The 23,536-nt window shown below is 59.7% G+C and overlaps 2 protein-coding genes, 2 long non-coding RNA genes and 1 other non-coding gene across 10 annotated transcripts in view; 2 read left to right on the plus strand and 3 right to left on the minus strand.

Moving 5' to 3' along the window:
* The window catches only part of RTEL1 (regulator of telomere elongation helicase 1), a 28,037-nt gene extending 24,814 nt beyond the window's left edge, over positions 1-3,223 (minus strand). Inside the window, exons 1-5 of the mRNA XM_060123329.1 lie at positions 2,391-3,223; positions 1,269-1,464; positions 902-995; positions 313-394; positions 83-143 (exon numbers count right to left, since the gene is read on the minus strand). Of these exons, the coding sequence (XP_059979312.1) occupies positions 83-143; positions 313-394; positions 902-995; positions 1,269-1,464; positions 2,391-2,492 (535 nt within the window). The 5' untranslated portion in view covers positions 2,493-3,223. The remainder of the gene's footprint in view (positions 1-82; positions 144-312; positions 395-901; positions 996-1,268; positions 1,465-2,390) is intronic.
* Positions 3,224-9,573: 6,350 nt separating this feature from the next.
* Positions 9,574-13,972, minus strand: LOC132505269 (uncharacterized). Of its 3 annotated transcripts, none has more exons than XR_009535334.1 (3): positions 13,710-13,972; positions 11,670-13,113; positions 9,574-9,731 (listed from the first exon to the last, which is right to left on the minus strand). It is a non-coding gene; the product is annotated as an uncharacterized LOC132505269 (long non-coding RNA). The 3 variants fall into 3 exon arrangements; XR_009535335.1 differs by having other exon boundaries at positions 9,574-11,531; positions 11,624-13,113; XR_009535336.1 differs by having other exon boundaries at positions 9,574-11,531; positions 11,624-13,113; positions 13,706-13,972.
* On the plus strand, positions 12,439-16,794 carry STMN3 (stathmin 3). Its single transcript, XM_060123258.1, has 4 exons — positions 12,439-12,526; positions 12,739-12,914; positions 14,086-14,277; positions 14,869-16,794. The coding sequence occupies exons 1-4, from the start codon at positions 12,445-12,447 to the stop codon at positions 14,926-14,928; spliced, it is 510 nt and encodes a 169-aa protein (XP_059979241.1). The 5' UTR covers positions 12,439-12,444; the 3' UTR covers positions 14,929-16,794.
* A 133-nt stretch (positions 16,795-16,927) lies between these two features.
* Positions 16,928-23,521, minus strand: LOC132505268 (uncharacterized). 4 transcript variants are annotated; one of them, XR_009535333.1, is made up of 4 exons: positions 23,305-23,521; positions 17,820-19,241; positions 17,578-17,665; positions 16,928-17,279 (listed from the first exon to the last, which is right to left on the minus strand). It is a non-coding gene; the product is annotated as an uncharacterized LOC132505268 (long non-coding RNA). The 4 variants fall into 4 exon arrangements; XR_009535332.1 differs by having other exon boundaries at positions 17,820-19,409; XR_009535331.1 differs by having other exon boundaries at positions 17,820-19,545.
* TRNAE-UUC (transfer RNA glutamic acid (anticodon UUC)) lies at positions 20,320-20,392 on the plus strand. The gene has a single exon. It is a non-coding gene; the product is annotated as a tRNA-Glu (tRNA).
* Positions 23,522-23,536: the final 15 nt, after the last annotated feature.

Below are 23,536 nucleotides of genomic sequence, written 5' to 3' on the forward strand. Positions count from 1 at the left end.
GAGCCCAGCCCTCAGAGGCGCCCAGACTCCACGCCCCCTGCAGCTCTCCGTGGGCAGGACGCACCACCTCGAGCCTTCTCACCTTCCACGTTGTTGTAGAAGTGACAGGAGCGACTTGCCACCTTCTTGCGGCACAAGTGGACCTGGGTGAACATGAGGTCTGGGCTCGTGTGACGGCCGAGCCCTGCCCCAGCCAGGCACCCCCTGCCAGCTCCACCCCCGCCAGCTCTTTACCCCTCCGTCCCCCAGGGGCAGCACCCACGCAACAGCAGCAGACCCACCAAGGCCAGGCTGGGAGCCCCAGGAGCCCACCTGCATGTGGTTACTCTCCTGCTTCTTCACCTCAGGATGGATACACAGCTGTTCCCGGGAGCCCAGCACACACACTCGGGGCCTGGTGGAGGAGACGGTTGGGGGGCCCAAGGATCAGAGGGCGGGGGCCCCAGTGCTGTCCAGCGGCAGGAGCCACGTGGGCTGCACCGGGAGCCCAGGGAAGCTTGGCTCACACGCCCGGGCAGCCAGAGGGAGTGGCTGGGGCGGAAGTCCGTCCCAGGCTCGAGAGGGGCTTTCACCGTGGCACGGCCTGCTCCGAGTCAGCGTCCAGGGCGAGGCCGAGAGACTGGGGCAGGCCTCGGGGAGACCTTGCCACCTGCATCCTCCCTCTCGTGGGAGGCCGGCGGGGAGGGGACACCAACCCTCCTGCAGCAGTGCTGGGGGCTCCAACACGGGGCAGGGCCTCCCCCGCGCAGCTGCCCTGACCCACGCCCACAGCTGACACCCTGATGGCTGCGAGGAGCTCAGGGCGGCAGCCCCACAGCCAGAGCACGGCGCGACCCCAGGGTGGGGTCCAGGCAGAACACCCCCGTGACCCCAAGGCAGGGGTGGACGCCGCCTGACCTACCGGTAGGAGGTGTTCCGGAGCTCACTGATGACCTGAGTGAGCTGCGAGTGGGTCCTGGAGGCGTAAATGATCTTTGGGACGTCCGCGTAGCACACTGCCCGGCACAAGGGAACAGGACAGGTCACGGCCCACGTGTGCAGTTAACCCGGGGCACTCAGCTAACTCGGCCCGGGGACAGCTAAGCATCGATGCCCAATACTCGCTACAGGAAGGAGTGCAGTGGGTCTCTGCAGGGTCCTCATTTGGCCATAAGGCTCTGACCCTAGGTTTACAGCCAGGATGGCGAGAAATGACGTGGCAGCTACAACCCCCCTTCCTTCCCCGCCTCCCAGCCCGGGACCAGGAAAGGGGCAAAAAGGGGCAGCACCTGGGACATCTCCTTCCAGGGCAGCGTTCCCCCAGGACGCCAAGGCGCGGTCAAGGAAGAGCTCCCCTGACACCCTCTCGGCAATCTTGCGGGCAGAGACAGCGTCTCGGAGCTGCTCCCGCCAGGCCAGCGTGCTGCAGAGGAGACACAGCGTCTTCCCCGTGCCCGTGGGGCTCTCCAGAACGCCGTTCACTTTCTAAATGGGGTGGAGAACAGGGTCACGGGGGAGCAGGGGCAGGCTCCGCAGGCCACACAGCCCACCTGAGACAAGCCCTGCAGCCCCTGGGGCAGCTCTGCCACCACTCAGCGGGGGACGTAAAATGCCGCAGGACCTCTCCACTCTCAACCCAAAAGCTGTAGACCAAACCAGGTCTCATTAGCAAACAATTTACAGAGCATTACCCAAAATACCACGGTACTTTTCAGCCTAATATAAACAGGAAGACGACGAATTCGGTCAAGCCCCAGAATGGGGGTTTGACTCTGATTCTGGACCCAAGCAGTTACACTACCTGCATGGAGCCTGACAGTCCACATAGCTCTCGGCCGGTAGCCCGAGTGGAAACCTGGGCCGACACAGCCATGTCTGCAAAGCTGCCCCCAGCTGCCGCAGGAGTGGGAACATGGGCCCAGCTACAGAGGCAGCCCTCAAGGGCTGGGGGCTTGGGCAGGTACAAGAGGGCGTGCCCAGAAACCCAGCAGAAAGCAGGCTGCACCCCCTGAGGTTTAACGACCTCCCCTAATGAGGGCTGGGTGCCACCTGTCCCTCTGTGTGCAAATACTTCCTCCAGGCCCTCAGCTGGACGCCCTCATCGCTTGGCCTCACTCACATTCCACCTGCGCAGAGAGGCCCCCAAGGCGCTCCGAAGTCTATCACCTTATGTCTTTTCTTTACAGCACTCCTCACGGTCTAGAATTATCCTTTTTGTTTATTTGTTTAGCATCTCTCCTACCCCACCTAAAACACGAGCCCTATTTATGGTCGACTCCCACGTCCAGAAGGGTAGCTTCACCAGGAGGACCTGGCCGGTGTAAAGACAGTGCGTGTACATTGGGTCTTACTGAGGCTCTACCCACTCTGACCCATCCCCCGGGTACAAGCCCCTCAGTCTGCAGCCTCACCTTCTGCAGACACTCCAAGACCTTGCTCATGTACTCCTCTTGGCATTTGTATGGCTGGAAAGGGAAATCCACTGTCACACCATTCAGGGTTATCTTGGGCATACTGGCCTACTCTCTGTCTCGGGCGGACACAGAAGCTGGCTGAAACGCAGGCTGTGTGGGTCTGCGAGACAAACCCCTCTCCGAACATCTCAGGGTCTCAGACGCTCCAGGTAAGTTATGCCAGCCTGTGCCGCTGGGACACGTTCTCCACGGGAGCCCCTATGGCAGAGACTGCAATGACAAGACTGTTTGTAGCGACCCTTTCCCGAGCGCCAAGCCACTTCACCAGTCCCCTCAGGCAGTGCCTCCGCAGACAGGTCCGAAGGCGAGCCTGTGACATCCTGTCACAAGGAGCTCAGAGAGGTGTCGGCCCTGTCTTGTTCTCCCGCCCCAGGCAGCTCCACCGTGCTCCGGGAGAGGCGACAAGAGAGGGGCCAGATGCAGCTCCACGTGCTCCACCCGCAATAACACTGCATTGACCTCCGCCAAAGCTTGAGGGGCCAGTTCCCAGCGGAGCGCCCCCAGCCTGGGCCGGTCGGGACCCCCCGCCCCTGCGGCTCCCAACTCTCCGCTCCACGGACCAGCCCCATCCCTCCCAGGTGGGCAGCGAAAGAGCACGTGTGCTGCTCTGACCTGGGACGCGAATCCGTGCGGCGCCCAGCAAACCACTCAGCCCCCCGAGGCCTGGTTTCGCACGGACACTCGGACTAACAACCCGCGCTCCTAAACCCCGCCGGGCCGCCCTTCCCGCGGACCCGGCGCCCTCCACGAGCGCGGAGCCGGGCACTACGCGCCCCACAATGCAGCGCGCCAAAATCGCCAGCGCGCGGCCCGAGGGCTGCGCGGGGCCTGCCGGGAGTTGCAGTTGCGGAAGCCCCCGCTTGGGCACAGCTTCCAGTGCCAGGGTCTCGGCGGGGAGCCTTCCACGACCGGGATCTCCAGGACTTCGCCCCTGTCCGTCCGACTCACCACCACCGCGTCCTCAGCAGGCAGCCGGTCCGACTTTGAGGGCTGAGGCGCGCAGTCATCCGTGAACGCGCTGCACTTCCGCCCCCAATTCCGGTCCGCTGCGCAGTGCTCCGGCCGGAAACTGGTCCCCTCCCTCGGGGTCCGCGCTCTGCTGGCGCGCAGCGTTCCACGTCCCACCCGCCCCTTCAGTTGACCCTGAGCCTGGTGACCGGCACCTCCTCGCCCGCGGGCACGAACCTGGGGCCCCGCCGTCTCCTCCCTCCCCACCAGGGTCTCCATTCCACTTCCCCCCGGGCCAAGCCCCCTTGGACAACTGCCCGGACAACAGCACAAGCCTTCTAACAGGTTTCCTGTGGCTTCCCTTTTCTCAAAAGACCCAGAGGTCTTTTAAAGACTCGAGTCTGAGCTGATCACTCTCCTTAAATTTCGCAAATGGCTGCCCCTTGCCCGTGACTCGGCTCCTGAGAGCCTCACCAGTTCCTCTCCTACTGTCCTCTAGGTCCAGCCGCTTTTCCGGTCAATGTCCCCCACTGGTCAGGGCGGGACCTTTGAACCCCCAGCACCCAGCACCAGCTGGCAGTCAACAGGGAGGTTCCAGGGGTCTGCACAGCTCTGTGTGGTCAGAAGTGTTTGTCTATGGACGTCCCTGGTGCCGCAGTGGTTGAGACTCTGCAATCCCAATGCAGGGGGCCCAGGTTCCATCCCTGATCCAGGGAACTAGAACCCACATGCATGCTGCAACTAATAGTTCACATTCCACAACTAAGGAGCCCATGAGCCGCAACTAAGACCCAGCGCAACCAAATAAATAAATATTAAAAAAAAAGAAGTGTTTGTCTAGGTGACCCCAGCATGCCTCAAAGAGCACCAGGAAGAAACTGACGCTGAAGTGACAGCCCACAGTCAGGTGGCAAGGCTGATTTTAGAGGGTCTCGTGGGCTGTTTAATGTCCAGATGTTTTCCCACTGATGGCACCTTAATGCCACATGAGTGTCTAGGCTGATGTGTGTGAGATCATGCTTGGGGAAGCCCCTGGCGCACACTGGCATCCACACACACCCACTTGTTCCAGTGAGGGGACAGTAGAGTGTCTATCTCAGCAGGGAGCTTGGAGAAGAGGAGACCCGGCCACACACTTGCTGAATGCTCACTAGGCACACATTTCAGTACCATCCATGCAGGCATTAACACGGTTGTCCTTCCAACGACCCCTGAGGTAAGTGCTTTTATGACCCACTCCTTACAGGTGAGGAAAGGAAGCATGGGGTGGGTGGTTAGTAGATTTCCTGAAGACGGCAGCAAGTCCCAGAGCCAGGAGTCCCACTCTTCACCTCCACACCCCCCATCTTCTGAGAATAATGGCATTTCCCCCACAAAAGTCCAAGGAAGGGAAGTCCAGGACCCAGAGACTTGGCAAACTCCTGGGCCAGAAAGGGAGCTGAGGACCCTGGTCACACATTGTGCATAGGGACTCCTGCCCAGGCTCCTATTAATTATAACACGTAAATACTGTGGTACTGAGTCCTGAGAGGTGAGCAGAAGGGGAGAAGAAGGCTGGCCATAGCAAGCCCACTCAGCAGGCACTGCGATCTCGAGCAAGTCAACCAACTCGCACTGAGTGTCTGCTCTGCCAGGCTCTGTGGGACTCCCACGGTGGACCAGACCCCATGTGGACCACAGGACAGATGTTAACCAGTCACGTGCTTGCTGTGTGTGTACACAGAGGTCCTGGGTCCTCCTCATCTCTCTGTGTGTTCCCGAGGTTTCCCAGAGATCTAGCTCTGGCTCTAGGACTTCATTGCTTGTGGAGTCAGCACTTCTCTTGGCCTCAGTGGCTCCATCCCTAAAACGGGAATGATGCTCCATCTGCCTGACTTCCCATCCCCACCACCAAAGAGGTGACGTGGTCACTGCGGGAACAGCTCTGCCTTTGGGGGTGTCAACCAAACCCCTGAGTCTGGCAGGGGGAGGGGCAGGACGCCACCAAGCGTGCACATCTCTCCTACACCACCTGGGCACTGACACCATTGTCTCATCTCACACCCGAGAAATGGAGGCCCAGAGAGGTCAGAAACTCACTCTCAGTCACACAGCAAGTAGATGTCAGAGCTGGGATTGGCTCCAGTCTCCGTCTCGCTCCAAAGCCTTTGTTCTAGGCCTCTTCACATCAATTTACCCTCTTCTCTGCCTCAGGAGCTGCTCTCGGATGCCCCTGGAGGCCTTCCAGACCAGCCCCCACCTTCACCATCCATGACTCGCTTAGCCCTCAGCACAAGCCTGGGCGCACAGAAGGCACCTCCCAGCTTCCACTGGCCTCAGTGAAGAGCTCTCCTACCCCACTCTGATGTTGAGGCCCATCGTCTCCTGCTGCACCCACCCTGGGGAATTGGGGGCTGTTTCCTCCATCCCCCCGGGGAGTGCACAAAGCCAGGTTGGGGGGGCACCAGCTCCAAGTGGTGAGCGGTGGGAGGATGGGCAACGGCTTGCAGCGCTCAGCTCTGCGTCCCAGGCTGATCTCTCCCCTCCCATCATCCCCTCCCTCTGACGGCTGCAGCCCGTGCAACAGCCAGGCGCGCTCTCTCTCTCTCTCTCTCTCTCTCTCCCTCTCTCTCTCTCTCCCCCTCCCTCCCTCTCCCCGCTGCTCCCGCCTCCTGCCCTCCCTTGCCCCCTCCCCTCCCCGACACTGCAGCATTCGCCGACTGCAGCTCCAGCCACCGCCCGCGCCTCTCCGGCCTCCGCAACCCCACCGCCGCCAGCACCATGGCCAGCACCGTGTCCGGTAGGCACCGGGGCATCGGGAGTCCTGGGGCGGCGGATCTGACTGAGCAGAGGCTATTGTCTGGCCTCGCCCACCGCTGGGCCGATTACGGAGTGTTTTCCCATCTCGGACCCCACGCTCTGCAAGGGCGCGGGCGCTCTCCGGGCGGAACCCGCAGGAGACGGGGTTCAGGGCCGCCGGGTGGGGAGACCCGGTGCCCATAAGGCGGGGATTGCGGCGCTAGCCTAACGGACTTGGGCCGCAGAGCAGGGGCTCCGCTCGGGGTGGGGGCATTGGTGCGGGGGGCGCTGCTGTGCCAAGCCGGGAGCGACTGCCTCAGGATGGCTCCGAGACCCATGGGTGGGTGGGCGCGCTCGCGGGATGCGGGCAGGGTCCCTGGAGGCGCCCGGGGACCCCAGACCTGGGTCGGACCGCGCCTTCTCGGGGGTCAGAGGGAGGAGCGCGGGACCCTTTGCAGGAGTCCCAGCCCGGGGCGGGCGGGGCCCGGGCTCTCCCTGCGCCAACAGAGGGGCCGGGGGACGGAAGGGGGCGCTGCGAGAAGACGGGAAACGGAAACCTGAGCCGAGCCGCGCCCGCACCTCGCGTCGCCGCCCCTCCCCTCGCCGCTGCGGGCTCGGGACCACCCTCTGTGACATGGTGCCACCCGCCCCGGTCGAAAAAGCCACCGCCCTTTACGCTGCGGGTTTGGATGGGGGATGGGCTGCCGCTGTTTCCGAGCCTTTCTAGGATGGGGGCGTCTGCCCCTCCCTCCCCCGCCGCTCCACCTCCCCAGCTGCAGACCCACCGCCCTCAACGGCAACGACCCTCTCCTCCCGGGCCTGCAGCAGGCGCGGAGCTGCCGCGGAGGGGCGGGCACCGGGCGAGGCGGGAAACGCGGGTCACATACTGGACGCGGGAGTGCTGCCAGGCGACCCCCGGGGCAAGGACGCGGGGGTCGCTCTCCTCAGGAACGCTCTGCCCAGTCTGGCTTTCCCAGGACCGGCTTCACCTTTGCACTCGGTGCCCGAGATGGCTAGGCGGGCGGGCGGCCCCCACCTCCACCCCGTCACCTCGCCCACCCTTCCGTCCGCCCTGGGGGCGGCTCTCTGCAATCCCCTCTCCCCAGCTAGTTCGACTCTGTCCGCAGCGCCCGCTTCTGTCTGAGGCGCCAGAGCTCCGCCCACCCACGTGTGCAATGCCCTGACCCCCGCCCCTCAGGGCCGGCGGTTCTGGCCCCCAGTGACTTCTGCAGGAGCCTGGCAGGGGACCACGTGCGTCACTGACCACCCCCCCCCACATCCATCTGGGGGTCTTATCCATCTGGACTTCATACGCCCCCTGCCCTCTCCCTGACATCCCCAGAGATACTGGGACCAGCAGGTGAGGGTGGCCAGCGTGGCCCCAGTCCCACACTGGGGCAGGTCTGTGCGTCCTCATTCACCATCTGTGCCTGAGCTGGGGGACAGTGGGCAGCCACTTCTGAGAGCATTTATCAGCTTTTCACCTCGTTGGTAAAACCCCTGCACAGGCCTCCTTCTCATCCTTCTGACATGAGCAGACTGAGGTTAGGCGCTGGAGGGACGCAGACGAAGCCACACCATCGATGGCCATCAGGGCTTGGGCCCAGACCCTCCGACCTCAGAGTTTCCTGGCACCAGACCCTCTTCTTGGCCAGACTTTGGGGCACTGCTGACCCATGCTTTTTCCCAGGATTGTTCTGGGTGTCCAAGTTACCCCTGGTGTCAAGAAGGAGACCATGGGACTTCCCTGGTGGCACAGTGGTTAAGAATCCACCTGCCAGTGCAGGAGACACGGGTTCGATCCCTGGTCCGGGAAGATCCCACATGCCGCGGAGCAACTAAGCCCGTGCGCCACAACTACTGAGCCCACATGCCACAACTACTGAAGCCCGCGTGCCTAGAGCCCGTGCTCTGCAACAAGAGAAGCCACCGCAATGATGAGAAGCCTGTGCACTGCAACGAAGAGTGGCCCTTACTCACAGCAACTAGAGAAAGCCTGCGTGCAACAGCAAAGACCCAAAGCAGCCAAAAAAAAATTTTTTTTTAAAGAAAAAAGAAAGAAGGAGACCATGAGTGCCATTGGTCAGTTTTGTCCAGCATGGCCAGCAAAGACATACTGCAGTACCAGCTGAAGAACTGCTCATAGCTGACATCACATGGCGCTGGGCCTTTCATGTTCTGTCATCAGCACTGCCCTCTATAGAGTGCAGCCCGCGTGTACACACACCTGTGCTCACCTGCAGCTTCTCCCGGCCATAACAGTTTGATAGGAGAGAGGTCTGGCCCAGAAGTGGCTACGTGACAGCGCCGATAACTGTGGCCAAAATTGGTGTAAGTGAACCAGCTATGGCTTCTCTCTGAAAACACATCTTTGATTGGAGCAGACTTTCGTGCCTTAGTGGCCTTGAAGTGTCACCTCTGCTCTGGTCTGTGGCCGCTGCAGGATTGCTCTTAGCCTCATCTTCGTGCATAGATGGGAAAGCTTTGCCCCTGCCTCGCCCTTGAGTGCCTCCTGGTGGGCCGCGTTCTGGGGACACTGCGTCTTGGTGTCCTTCCCAGGTGCTCAGCTCTTCAGGCACTCTTGTAGACTCGCTCATGTTCATCCCCTTATGCAACTCTGGCAAGCTGCAAGGCCTTGCACCTGCTACCTCGCCGCTCAAGGGCTCAATCTCCCCATCGGGGTGACCGTGATAGTGACAGCACCTCCCCTAGGCTTGTTCTGAGGGTTGAATGAGCTATTTCAGGAAACAGTGCTTGGCCCGGGGCCTGGCAAGAGGTGAGTGCCCAGTCCACGCCAGGCAGCGTGACTGTTGCAGCCACCTTTCCCAGAGAAAGGTGAATGCTGCTGTCAACTCCTGCCATGCTGGGCTCCCGACACTGAGGGAGGAGACTCTGACAAGTGAGAGAGGGGCCGCCTGGGTGGCAACAAGCTCTATCTGTCAGGAGGCAGTTAGCAGCAGCCTCCAGGGCCCTTTTAGGGTGAGCGGGAATCTGTGGGCCCCCTTCCCTCCTAGTTCTGGAAGACCCCCCACCCACCCACCATGAGGCTCCCAACAGGAAAGTGCAGAGGCCTGGGCTCATGACAGGGCTGCCATCCTGGCATGCTGTGTGACTTTGGGGGTGCCACTTGCCCTCTCTGCACCTCCTTCTCCTCTGTAGAAATGAGGCTGATGAGGGTGTCTGCCTGGGCTGGCTGGTCTTGAGAGTCAGTTCGGAGGAAGGGTGTGGTGTGCCCACCCCATCCCCCTTGGGCACGATTACTGTTGTCACCAGGTGCCCTAGGCTGACCTGGTGCCTTCTAACTCTTGCTCTTCTGAGATGTAATCATCCAACAGGCCAATATGCACTCTTGCATGTGTAACATTTACTATGAAGGGGGATCAAAGCAATCCAGTTCACGGTGGAGATTTGTTTTTAATGACTTTCTTAAGTCAGTGATGGGGACGGAAGAGAGGGTCCTGGTGAGGAGAGAAAAGGGAGGGCGTGCCTCGAGGCCCCACTTCCTGGCTGGAGCTATGTCTGTGGAGAGGTCTGGGCCTCCACCTCTTCGCTCTGCAATGAGAGGAACTTTAAGCCCCTCCGGCTCTGAAAATACAGGCGTACCCTCCCGTCTTGCATGTGGCTGGGCCCAGCCCTGATCTCCAACCCCGGTGCAGGCTGCCCCCTGCTCACTGTCTCCAAACTTGCCGGTTCCCCACCCACCATGCCGTCCCCTCTGACTTGCAACCAGACGACAGCGCAGGCCTCACTCCCAAGCCCCCTCCTGGGGAGTTGCCCCTTCCCACTGGGCTTCTTGAGGAAGGGTCTTCTGAGAAGGAAGGTCCTCATAGGCCACCAACCCAGGGGATCTCCACGACCACCAGACGCCAAGCTGCATCCCTGTTTGCAGCCGCGGGACATAGTCCTTCACTTCCCAGTTGGACCCTTGTCCCCTGGGCAGAGCCATGACCTCGGAGACTCTGACCTCAGTCTTGAGCCCCCAGCCCTCTCCCCTCTCACCTGCCTACACTCACACCTGCCCAAGCTCCCCCTCCTGCCCCTGAATTGCCACCAGCCCCCCTCCAGGCTGAGGTGACAGCTGCCTGGAAGGGAGCCCCTGGCATTTGTCTGTAAAATTCCTCTGTTATTAATTTGCAACCCTTTTCCTGGGAAAATCTCAGGCTTGAGGCAGAGAGGGCCTTGAGCAGCTGTGAGGCCCCAGGTTCCTGGCCTGTAAGGTAAACTCTTTCAGAGGTTTTAACAGGGGCTGAGAAAGGACTCTCTGAAAGGTCAGGGTAGGGGGCTGGTGTCTATTGCCAGAGTGGTGGGTGCTGGCAGGGTTAGACTGAGGCCCCTCCTCCCTGGCCTCTCCCAGGACCCAGCTAGGCCCCTGACCAGACTCCCTCTCACTCCCTGCCCCACCTTCCCTTCTGAGCACAGGCCTGGCTACCTCCCCAGCCTCTGCAAGAGTCCAAATATCTCCTGCTCTGCTGTTCCTGGAGAGCCGCTCTGCCTGGTCCTGCCTCCTCTAACTCCCAAGCACACATCCTGGGAGGTACCCCTCAGCCTCCTTTCTAAAGTTAACTTTTAATGACATACGTAATACGCGAGTAGATTCTGCTTGTGAAAAAGCAAAATCGACAAGTCAGGCCAAAATCCCCTTTGAGGCCCACCCCTACCTGGCCCTCCCTCCCACACTCCTGAGCCAATGACCAAGTCATGTGTCTTCGCCCTGCGTCTCCTCCAAGACCCCAAAGGCTCTCCCTGCTTCTTGCTCAGGATTCCTCTGTGCTCCCGTCACAACTTCTCGGGCTCTCTCCGGAAGAGTCTGGGTCATCAGGACACTTAGATCAAATAACATCATTCTCTGCATTGGTTGTTGGAGGACCCCGCTCACAGCAAGCTGTTCTCTCAGACAGGGCCTAGTCACTTCTGTCCTGTGTACTGTTTCTACACAAGCACTTTCCCCAGTTTTACGTGAAATCAATTTAAAAACATTATCTTGAGTGAAATTTCATCAGAGAGTTTCTTGTCCAACCTGTCTGCCCCTTGGAAGAATGCTGTGGGTAACTATGCATGCTCTTTCATGGAAGCCAGAGTCGCTCTCCGTGGAGTATCTCTCTAGAGACCTATACTAGCTTCTCCAGCCAGGGAGGCAGGTGCATGGGTCTGAGCCCCCAAGTCTGGGACCTACTGCAGTGGTGGAAAGAACACAGACCACCTGGGGTTGCCCTGGAGGAGCTTTGAACAAGTCACCCAGCTACCTGGGCCCAGTGTCCTCTTGGTGGAGTGGGGGTGACAGTATTGGGCATACAGGATTCTTGAGAGCCAGTGAGACATCAGACCCATGTGTCTACTTTGGGGCCTGGCTTGCTATGAACCAACCACAAAGAGCTCAATTATTTCCATTCTGAGAGCGAGCATCTCCCCTTCCCTGACAAGGCTCAGGGCCTCAGCAGGCTTACCTCCTTTTCTGGTTGGGTAGTGTGGACACTGGCTGTGGGCACTCACCCTGCAAGGCCAGAGGGCGGGCTGTGGTGCTGAACGGACAGCTCCCGTCCCTTTGGCTTTTGATGAGCCGCCAGTGCGTGTCTGGTGAGAACCAGATTTCATCCCACGGTGGGCGCACTACAGGGTAAATGGGGGGTGGGCTGGGGGGCAGACAGGAGGGTCTGAGGGCTTCACCTAAGTGCACAGCCAAGAAAGTGCTGCCTGCAGAAGCTCTCCATTTGTGCTGGCCCAGTCACCAGTGTGGTGGTTAACCTCTCCACCAACCGGGCAAGTGTCCACGAGAGCGAAAGGGGAGGAAGGAGAAGTACGCGGAGGGGCAGGGGGAAGGGAGAGTCGGGAAGATACACAGTGACAAAGAATCATGGAGACGTAAAGATATAAAGAGAGGTAGTGACAGATGGAGAGCCAGAAAGACAGAAGGATGAACGGAGACACAGACAGAAATGCCAAGAGAGAGAAAAGGAGGGAGAGAGGGGCAGAGACAGACAGAGCGAGGGGGGCAGGGACTCAGAGACAGGAACAGAAAGACCAATGCAGGACACCCACAGGGAGGCGTGCCCAGGGAAAGACAGCCAACATCTGGGAGGGAGGGAGGGACGGAGAGAGTCAGAGATGTGGGACACAAAAGAACAAGGTAAACAGGCTCCCAGACAGGCGCAAGGGGGCAGCAACGGGGACAGAGGCAGGGAGGCCTGGGCATCCAGGGAGGTGGGGCTGGAGGTGCAATGGGACGGCGCCTGCTCAGGCCGGCCTCACGCCCACAGCCTACAAGAAGATGAAGGAGCTGTCGGTGCTGTCACTCCTCTGCTCCTGCTTCTACTCACAGCCGCACCCCAACACCGTCTACCAGTATGGGGGTGAGTGTGCCCGGCTGCTGCCCTGACCTCGCTACCCCCTCCCGTGGCGTCTGTGCACCCCCGCTTGGCTGCCTTCCGGAGAGAGGTCCCTGTGGGGAGGGGCCGGTCCTGGGAGTCCCAGCCCTCCTCTCAGACCTTGACTTGGGTGTGTGCTCGGCTTGCCCCCTCCTTGAGCAGCCCTCCTGAAGCCCCCGTCTGCTCTTGCCCTGCAGACATGGAGGTGAAGCAGCTGGACAAGAGGGCCTCCGGCCAGAGCTTTGAGGTCATCCTCAAATCCCCTTCCGACCTTTCCCCGGAGAGTCCCATGCTCTCCTCCCCCCCCAAGAGGAAGGACGCCTCCCTGGAGGAGCTGCAGAAGCGGCTGGAGGCAGCTGAGGGGCGGAGGAAGGTAAGGAGCCAACCCTCTGGGTCCTGATAAAGACGGTCGGGGGCCTTGCTGGCCACAGACAGCGTCCCCAAGGTGCGGGCTGCTGCAAGCACTCGACTGGCTGTGGGCCTGTGTAGCAAAGAGGGTCTCATGGTCCCGCGGCCACCTCCTGAGCCATCAGAATGAGACGGGGGAGGAAGGATTCCTCAACGGCAGCCATCTGGAGGGAGACAGGAACCAGATCCTGCTAGGAGGGGCACCCTTGGCCATGCTGGCAGGGTGGGAGGGTCAGGTGGTAGCCCCAGGAGGGGCCCTGGGAGAGGAGGCTGGGCGACAGCCTCCTGAGCAGGGGAGCGTGAAGGAAGGGCTTTCCATGAGCTGGGAGCTCAGGGGGCCCCTGGGAGAAGCAGGCCCCTCCCCACGCTTTCTCACACCAGCCCCCCTGAAACTGAGACACAGGCAGAGAAGCACGTGCTCTCAGGAGTGCAGTCCTGGTGCCCAAGCCCACTGGGCAGGGGCAGCAGCTCTATCCCCCTTACGGCAGGACCGGTGAGCCCTGGGGACCCAGGCTTCTCAGGGTTAACTAGTAGTAAGTGGCACGTGGGTGGAGCCCAGCAGCCTTCTGAAGGAGGCTAAGGAGGCTAATTACCTCTGGGAGCCTCGGGTCCACTCCCGCGGCCACCAGCAGGGCCGGACAGTGGCGCCAGCAGCCCCACCCTCCTCGTTCCAACTCATCCCTTCCCTAGCGGCCCTGGGACCCCTCCCCGCCCCCGGCACCTTAGGGAGCTCAGAACCCGGTGTGTATTAAGCACCTACTTCGTGCTCAGCGGGCAGACGTTTGAGGAAAAGACGGGGAAGGCTCCGTGACAGCCCAGAGGAGCTTCCTCCGCTCCTCCCACGTTCCCCGAGGGCAGCTGGGACTCTGGAGCGGGATGGAGCGGGGGCGCCCGGAGCCCAGCGGGGAGGGGCAGCTCTGCGGCCGAGGGTGGACAGGGAGGGCTTGCCTGGGGATGAGGTGGTCACCCCAGCCAACGGCAGGACAGGGTAGGCCCGAACTCCCCGAGGACAAGTCCGGTGGGCGGGAGGCGGTGGGCTCGGGCTGGGCGGCGGGGCGGGGCGCGGGGCACTGGGCGGGGCGAGGCGGGGCGGGCCCGGCCGCCCCTCACGCTCGCCCGCCCGGCCGCCCGCGCAGACGCAGGAGGCGCAGGTGCTGAAGCAGCTGGCGGAGCGGCGCGAGCACGAGCGCGAGGTGCTGCACAAGGCGCTGGAGGACAACAACAACTTCAGCCGCCTGGCCGAGGAGAAGCTCAACTACAAGATGGAGCTCAGCAAGGAGATCCGCGAGGCGCACCTGGCCGCACTGCGTGAGCGGCTGCGCGAGAAGGTGCGCGCCGGGGCGGGGCCGAGGACGGGCCGGGCCCGGCCCGAGCGGGGGGCGGGGCCCGAAGCAGGGGGCCCCCAGGAGCCCCTTCTTTTGGCGTTTGGCCGGTCCCTGCCCACTACGCCAGCAGCGCTCCCGCAGTCCGGCCTCCCCGTGACGCCCCGTCCTACTGGGGCTAGCCAGGGTGAGGCGAGCCCCTGCCCAGGCCGGAGCAGCCTCCCTGCGAGCGGGACCAGGTTAGTTCCGGGGAGCCCCGAGCCTGCACTCCCCGGGAAATTCCCGGAGTCACAATGCTCGGGTCTGGACACCACCCCAGGCTCCCTGAGGGCCAGCCCCCACCCTCAAGCCGCACTTGCAGTCCGTGACGCAGGCCTGCCCCTGCCCTCTGTTGCTCCTGGTCACTAAGGTGTCCTCATTGGTCGCATCTGCCGCACCTGGGACCGAGCCAGTCTAGGGAGGAAAAGACCCCAGGGTTCCCAAAGCCCGGGAGCCGGAAGGCAGGGCCCCCAGAGCCCAGGAGGGGTGGGGGGGCAGGACCCCGCCCCTGCCGGCTGCAGGGCCCCGCCCACCCCGCCTGTCCCGCCTGTCCCGCAGGAGCTGCACGCTGCCGAAGTGCGCAGGAACAGGGAGCAGCGAGAGGAGACGTCCGGCTAAGGGGCCGTTTGGACACCGCGGCGCCTGGATCCCGGGATGAGACAGGAACACATCTGGGTTTCGGTTTTGTTTTGTTCGACTTTGTCTAGATGCGGCTTTTGCTCCCGTTCCTCCTCCCCTCCTGTTCTCCCAGCTTCAGCTTCTCTTTCCGCGTTCCGAGCTGTCCAGCCCTCGTGGCAAGGCTTTGACCACAGGCTCTCCCTGTGGGGCCCCCAGGGCGTGGCACACAGCCCCACAGTTCAGGCCCCAGGCTGGCCGTGGCTGGGTCCCCTCTTGGCAGCCCTCTTAGTGGACGTGGTGGCGACCTCAATAAATCCAGCGATGGTGGCAGGAACACGCAGGTCGTTGTGCTGTGAGCACCTTGTCACTTAGGGCACGTCTTTTGAGGCAGCTCCTGCCGGTAGGCAGGGCCACCTCCACCTGGATGTCCTCCTCTGGGAGAGGGGCTGGGCACGCAGGAGTGGGCGGAGGAAGACAGACTTGGACAGAGAAGGATCTCTGGGCAGTGGGGGGCAGGTACCCTGTCACTGGCCAGCCCTGGGAATCCCATGTGCAGTGGTGCTTTTTGGAACTGGTGGGTAGGAGCTGCAGCACGCTTTAATGTGGTGGCACAGGGGCCCTCTGAGACTCCCTGGCCTGAGGTTGGCACCCTCGGCTGGCCTGGGAGGCTTCGGTCATTGCCCTTGGCTGGAGTGGTGGTGGGGTGTGGCTTGGCCTGGGTCTTCAGGGGAGTGGGCATGTTCCACCAGGGACCTGTGAGCGAGCTGCTGTGGTCTAGAGGGTTGTGGGCAGCATGGACACGTGCCGGCCCCTCCTCCCAGAAGGGCCTTCTCCTTCTGGCCCAGCACCTGTGTGGGGAAAGCCAGCCTCCCACTGTCCCTTCTCTCCTCCACGCTTTGCGGATGCCCTTGGAGGACCCATCCTTATATCCCTTTGGAGTCTCAGCCCCCTCCCGTGTGCCCTCTGCTCTGGTCAAAAGATGCTCCCACACTGTTCCTGGCCACAGGGCTTTCAGGCGCACCTCTGGACAGGTGGCCCAGTGTGAGTGGGTGGCAGCCACAAGTGCCCCTCTGGGAGCCCTGAGTAGATGCTGGGGGGCGGGGGACCAGTGCCTGAAGATTCACATGTCGGGGGGCAGGGGACAGGGTTCCCAAGCCACCTCCTCCGTCCTTCCATTCCTGGCTGGTGGCCCACTCTGGCCAGCCTGCAGGTTGGAGGCCTGGCTCTATCTCCTGCCAAGACCCTGCTCGGCTGGCCTCCTCCCCCTCCCTCAGTCTGGGGGGACCTCCAGACCCCCCAGCGCTAGCCTTTGAGGACGGCTACCTGCTTGGACACAGCAGCAGCCTCCTTTTCTCCCTGGCAGCCCGGCTCCACGACTGGGTGCTGGGGTCCGAGTCCTCGCTGGCCAGCCTCTTGGTGGAAAGCCTGAGGCGTTTCTTGCAGGAAGGACCCAGAGCCAGTGCCTCAGAAACCAGATGATTGCAGCCCTCAGTGCCCCTGGCTTTCATTCTACAGAAACCTATGGGGACACTGCTGGTGACCTCCCAGAGCCAAGCCAGGGAGCACGGGTGGGTACTGATCCATTGCAGTGGGCTTCTGGGGAAGTTGGGACCTGTGCCCCCCATCCCTGTCCCCACTGAGACAGCCCCCGAGGGAGTGACAAGCCAGGACTGGAACCCAGCAGTGCCCACCGGTGGCTTCTGTGGGACTCAGAAAGGGGAGCGGAAAGGGCCTGAGGGTTGGATTTCTCTGAGCGGTGGCAGCTCTTTCATAGCGGAAGCCCTAGTGTAATACAGCCCATCTCATCCACGTAGTAAAAGTGAACTCAAAAATTAAATCAAATGAACAATTTAAACAAATGTGTGTGTTTAAGAAACAGTTGAACTCTCCCAGCGTGTGTCCTGCATCTGTGGGGTCAGATGACCTGCGAGGCCACTGCCTGTGCAAGCGTCCCCCTGGAAACCCCACCCTTGTGTGTCATCACCACAACTGCGAACAGTTCTCATGACGATGGCGATTTTAAGAAAAGAGCATATAAACAGCACGCAAGCCCACTTTCCCCTCCAGAGCCCCAGGAGACAGTGGGGGTGGGAGGGGGGAGGCTGGGACCTCCGCTGCAGGTGGGGCCGCCCCAGCTCCCCCAGGGCTGCGCCCTCCTGTGGGCCGGGCTCTCAGCTTGCCGCTGCAGAGGAAGATCAGGGTCTGAGGTCTGGGGCCTGCCCTTCTCACCACGGCTGTGGGTCTTGCTTGGATGGGGGGTGGTCCTAGAATCCCAGGGTGTGTCCCATCACTCTGTGGACCCCGTTGGGCAGCTGACGGTTCACAGACAGATCTGGCCCCAACATGGGGACCTGCAGTGGCAAAAAGAGACAAGCAGACATCGTGACTCACACTGGTGGACATGTCTGTCCTAGGGGACCCGAACTGCCCCTTGGGGTGCCCAGCAGGGAGGGACCCCTCTGCTGGGGAGGAGGCATGTTTGGTAATGTCCACGCTGAGCCGTGCTCGGGTCCACACATGGACCTCAGGTACAGGCCCTGGAGAGATGCCTGCTCCCCAGGACCCAGAGACCCACTCACCTCTCCCCAAACCCACAGCCCTCTCCTGGGGCAGTCCTAGCTACTTCCCCAGGCTCCAGGGAACTCTCACCATCTCCCCACCTTCCCCTGTCCAGGGAGAGGTGGGAAAGTCAGAACCCAGGACACACAGCCTCCAGTAAGGTGGAGACATCAGAAATCTGCAGGAGTGGAAGGAAATACATGGAAGATATTTTTATGAGGTGTGAGTTATGCATGCCTGTCATCTGGGTTCACAGACACATGCTCACCACATAGAAGCGCACAGCCCTGGAACTCCCAGAAGAGCAGCTGATCAAGGTCAGGGCCTCTTACCTCTTAGGCGGCCCTGGTAAGGCACTGAGGGACAGTCACCATATGGAGCCTCTGAGGTTGGGAGATGATGGGGAATCCTTTGCAGAAAAGCAATCACGCTTCTCCTTAACAAAGAGCAGCAAACAAACGGGGGACTCCTGGGAAGCCAGTCAGAGCTGTATTCGTTACCTAGTGCTGTGGAACAAGTGAGTCCAAGCAGTGGCCGAAAACAACAAACATCGTTTCTGTTGAGTCAGGACTCCAGGAGCTGGGTGGTTCCGGCACAGAGCCTCTCAGGAGGCTGCAGTCAGGACATCAGTGGAGGTTGTCTGGAGGCTGCGTGGGCTTGGAGTACCCTCTTCCAAGTCGGCTGGCTCACATGGGGGTGAACTAGTCACGGAAGCAGAAGTGAGTCATTAAGAACAGCCTACCCTCGAGGCGGGGGTGGGGTGGGTGAGGCCCCACCTTTGGAAAGGAGGAATGTCACAGACTCTGGGGACAGGTATCAAAACCTCAGACACTCTGCCTTGATGACCCTATGAGTTCTGGACACAGTGGGTGCTGGCTCGGTGCCTGGGGGCAGCAGTGGTGTCCAGCGAGGCAGGCAAGGTGGGAGCACAGACAGACGCCTGTCGCAGCGGGGCCTCCCTCCAGCCCCTCACACGTCTTTGCCGGGCGAGCTCGGGTGTGGCTGAGTAGAAGGGACGGTACGAACTGCAGCTGCTTCTCTTGCTGCTGAGAAAAATTATTGGGCTCTTTGGCAGTTGTATTAGTTTTCTCGACTGTAACGTGTGCAACAAACTGGGGGCCTTGAAACCACAGAGGTGTCTCCTTTCAGCTGGAAGTCAGGTGCTGCCAGGCCACGTCTGTCGGGACTGGAGGGGAGGGGAGGACCAGGACCAGCCCTCCCAGCTTCAGCTGCGGGGAAAGGCCGTCTCTCCGCCCACAAAGGGCCACTTACAAACGGCACCGTTTCTTCTCAATAGATGGGGGCCCCTAGAGCCTGTGTGGGGACCTCCCTCCGGTTATGAGATGGACGCACCCCCAGCGCTCAGCATGTCAGACTCCTTAGGAGGGGTCAGGTCCTTCCTGCAGCACAAGATGGGTGCGTGCAGGCCAGCAGGGTGGGGAGGACCCAGCGTGGGGACGAGGCCCACGGCGGAAGCCGACCTGGTCTCTTCTCTCCTGAGTAAAGCTTGTCCTGTCGGTGCTCGGCTGCCTCGCGCTCTCCTTGGCGACCTGGATGTCAGGATGCCAGGAACGAAGTGTTTGGACTTCTATCCCCTGCAGGCGGCTGGCGCTGTGATGAGCAGTGCCAGCCTCCACGCAGTGGGGGCCTCCCCAGGTATTGGGAACTTGAGCCTGGGCTCTGCTGGACACCGGCTATCCTTGGCTTGTGGACGCAGCACATGTGTCTCTGCCTCTCCCTCTGTGTGTCTGTCCCTATGGGACACCAGTCACTGGATTAGGGATCCCCAATCCAACACGACCTCGTTATTTCACTAATTATACCTGCAACAACCCTAGTTCCAAATAAGGGCTCATTCTGAGGTCCTGGGACTTGTGATGTCACCACATCTCTGGAGGACACAAGTCAATCCCAGGCAGCAGCTGTAGGTACATAATTCGTAACTTTAAAACATCCATGCACTAATTTGTGTATTCAACATGAGTTTAGCGAGCGCTTATTACATCTGTGTGTCTCACTCCAGAGAACAGTGATGGATTTGAACACCCAGGCCCTGCCCTGTGAGAAAATGCATGTTAGTCAATACAACCTTATGTTACATATGGTAGTTTATGATTTTTTAAAGCACGTTAAAATGTTTTTAACCGGGCTTCCCTGGTGGCGCAGTGGTTGAGAGTCCGCCTGCCAATGCAGGGGATGCGGGTTCGTGCCCCGGTCCGGGAAGATCCCACATGCCGCGGAGCGGCTGGGCCCGTGAGCCATGGGCACTGAGCCTGCGCATCCGGAGCCTGTGCTCCGCAACGGGAGAGGCCACGACAGTGAGAGGCCCACGTACCGCAAAAAAAAAAAAAAAAAAAAAAAAAAAAAAAGTTTTTAACCTTCACCAGGTCCACTATGAGGAAAACAGAGTAGGCATTATCTTATGACGTTAACATTTTTTCTGGTTACAAACATAATACATGCTCACTGCAGACTACACAGTATAAAGACAAAAATCCTGATCCACCAAACTCCTTCCCCTGGAGAGGACCTACCCCTCAAGAGGTGCTGAAGTGAGCCCGAGTTCAGACCTCTGAGACGCGCACAGTGATGTGTTCGCACTTACCCTACGTCCTCACAAACATCACTTCAAGCGTTGGACAATCATCTATTTCATGGATGTACTAGGATTTCTGAGAAAACTTCCCCAACTTTATGGATTCAGGGACCTCTTATAATTTTAAAGTTTATGAAGGACCCCCAAAGAGCTCTGTTTATGTGGGCTATTCGGGTCGACAGGGACCACACTGGGAATTAAAACGCAGAAATTAAAAAAACAGTAATTCAGGGAATTCCCTGGTAGTCCAGTGGTTAGGACTCCGCACTTTCACTGCTGAGGGCGCAGGTTCGATCCCTGGTCAGGGAACTAAGATCCCGCAAGCCATGTGGCGCGGCCAAAAATTAAAACAAACAAACAAAAAACCCGCCAGTAATTCAGGGACTTCCTTGGTGCTCCAGTGGCTAACACTCTACGCCCCCAATGCAGGGGGCCTGGGTTCGACCCCTGGTCAGGGAACTGGATCCTGCATGCTGCAACTAAAGATCCCGCACGGTGCAACTAAGACCCGGCGCGGCCAAATACATATTTTAAAAAATCAGTAATTCAGGGGCTTCCCTGGAGGCGCAGTGGTTAAGAATCCGCCTGCCAATGCAGGGGACACGGGTTCGAGCCCTTGTCCAGGAAGATCCCACATGCCGCGGAGCAACTAAGCCCGTGCGCCACAACTACTGAGCCTGTGCGCCTAGAGCCCATGCTCCGCAACAAGAGAAGCCATGACAATGAGAAGCCCCGGCTCTCTGCAACTAGAGAAAAGCCCGCGCGTGGCAATGAAGACCCAACGCAGCCAAAAATAAATAAAATAAATAAATTTATTTAAAAAAACAGTAATTCACTAAAAAATGATACACCCATTACATGTTAACATTTTAAAATGAAAATGTGAGGTTTCCTTAAAAAAGAAAAGAATTAGTGAGAATGGTTGAAGCATATGAGAAAAAAATCTAGCCACACACAGATATATGGTTGGAAAAAGAAACTATTTCAATAGCTTGGTCTTTAATACTAAACCAAAGCTAGATGAGGGGTAGTTTCTTAAAGGTTGGCTGCGCTGTGAATCTGAAACCATATCAATAAACCTTTCATACTCTTCCACGGGTTGAATGGTCTGTCCTGAGCTTAAACACACCTTTTACCCATGCACGGTTCTGTAATTCTTAGTGCGTGTGCCACCCTCCCCCAGGCAGGAGGTCCTGGGCCTCAGGGCCTGCAGAGTGGAGGAAGGGAGGGCCAGGGTATTGCTGGGTAAGCCGGGCCTGCCGTGGTCCTGCTTCCAGTCTGGTCAGGGGCTGTGTGTGGTGGAGCCCAAGTAGAGGGTGGGGCATGACAACCCCACATGCATCCTTGGACCCACGATGACAGTCTCTCCTGGTTTACCCTCCTCTGTAGTAAACCAAGAGTGGAAGCTCCCCTCCCCTTGGGAGCACAGGGGAGAAATCACCACCCCAGACCCCAGGAGGAACTAATCCATCCTGTCAGCCAGGCAGAGCCCAATGCTGCGGAGGCAGAAAAGGTGAGCGCAGGTTCACATGCCAGGCCTGAGGTCCTGTGGCAGAAATACGTGGAGGCCACGCAGCAGTGGAAACTCAGACTGGGGAGTCTGGGGTGCCCAGACTCCAAGGCCAGCGGCCACAGCTCACCCCAACTGTGCAGCAGCAAGACCTGGCCTGGTCTGCCTCCTGCATCCTTCTGAGCTTTCTCCCTTTAACATTTTCTTAAAGTTAATTAATTTTAAAAATTTATTTTATTTCTGGCTGTGTTGGGTCTTCGTTGTTGCACGCGGGCTTTCTCTAGTTGCGGCGAGCAGGGCTACTCTTCCTTGTGGCACGTGGGCTTCTCATTGCAGTGGCTTCTCTTGTTGCAGAGCACGGGCTCTGGGTACGTGGGGTTCGGTAGTTGGGCTCAGTAGCTGTGGCTCACAGGCTCTAGAGCGCAGGCTCAGCAGCTGTGGCGCACGGGCTTAGTTGCTCCGTGGCACGTGGGATCTTCCCGGACCAGGGATCAAACCCGTGTCCTCTGCGTTGGCAGATGGATTCTTAACCACTGCGCCACCAGGGAAGCCCTCTCCCTTTGACTTTATGGGCATTTACTTCCGGAACGTGAGGACAGGGAAACTCAAATAAATGATATGCACAGACCAGACACACCTGCTCTTGTATTTACCAGATAATAAAATAGCTGCACTGACATAGGCTCAATAGTTTAATCTTTAAAAACAGTGACTTCTTCATCACTTGCTTGAGTACACTCTATATTATTGAAAACAGAATGAAAGCGATAACTCTCCCAATTATAACATCCCTGAAATGAAGTTTGCTTGAAACTTCCCAGTCTGGGAAATGGCCTTCAGTGGTCTTCCTACCTAAGTATGAACACAGGTTCACGGCTTGGTCTTGAAGAAGGCATTTGTTTTCTGCCTTCTCTGTCTCCTGAGGGAGCATCCGCAGACCCCGCAGCCTTTCACTGGGCACCGGAGTCTCCCGCAGCTGCCAGCTGCCAGAGCAGTGACACCACACACGAGGAAACTTCGTACGTGCCTTCCCTGGTCTGAGAACAGCCAGCCTCAGCCACCCTCTGGGTCCCCCTGACTGCCCGGTGCAGGTGGGGAGACAGAGCACAGGGAGATGTGGGGATGTGCCCAACGCCACCACGGCTGCAGCGCTTCCTCCAGGAGTCCTGGGGCAGGAACAGGATGCCTCACAAGTGCCCCGGCCTGGGCAGGGCAGGTGACCCCACTCACCACCCCCTGGGCCCCCAATGCACCTTTCAATCAAACAGCAAGGCCTGTTTGTACTCGCTCCCAAGTCAAAGGAACTCCAGGAAAGCTGAGTGATGCTAACCTTCCCACGTTCTGGAAAACGCAGGGACTTTGCACTCCAGCCATTAAAAAAGAGCGTTTTCAGGGCGTTCCTAACCCTTCATCAGGGTGGCTTTTAATGCCTCTGTGATAGCGCAGGAACTGAATTTTAACTTCAGTTAACGTAAATTGAAAAGAGCACACGTGGCCAGTGACTACAGCACAGGGGAGCGCGGCTGGGGGTCGACACAGGAACACTGGGGGGAGCCGCGCGGATCCAGAAGTGAGGATGTTTAAAGCCGTTTTTAACGCTTGCTACAAAAATAAGCCATGATAATCGCAGGATTCGGACTGTACGACTCCCGGGGCAGCCTTCCCGCCTGCCTCTGGGGAGACCCTTTGCACACGCGGGCAGGTCACTCACCTTTCTCGCCAACCCTAAGCGCGTCCCCCTACGCACCCTCTCCCCGGGAATTTCGCGCCGAGCGGGCATGTCGGCCAGTCCCGGCAGGTGAGCCAGCGGGCAGGGCGCGGAGCAGCCGCCCAGCTAACGGGCAGAAGCACCCACCTCCGGCCCCGCCCTCGCCCGCGCGCACGCGCGTCGGGCCCAGCCGGGCCTTATTTCTCGGCACCTCCCGCTTCCCGGCTGAGCGCCA

This window comes from Lagenorhynchus albirostris, chromosome 15, assembly GCF_949774975.1.
Source record: "Lagenorhynchus albirostris chromosome 15, mLagAlb1.1, whole genome shotgun sequence".
Taxonomy (NCBI): Eukaryota; Metazoa; Chordata; class Mammalia; order Artiodactyla; family Delphinidae; genus Lagenorhynchus; species Lagenorhynchus albirostris.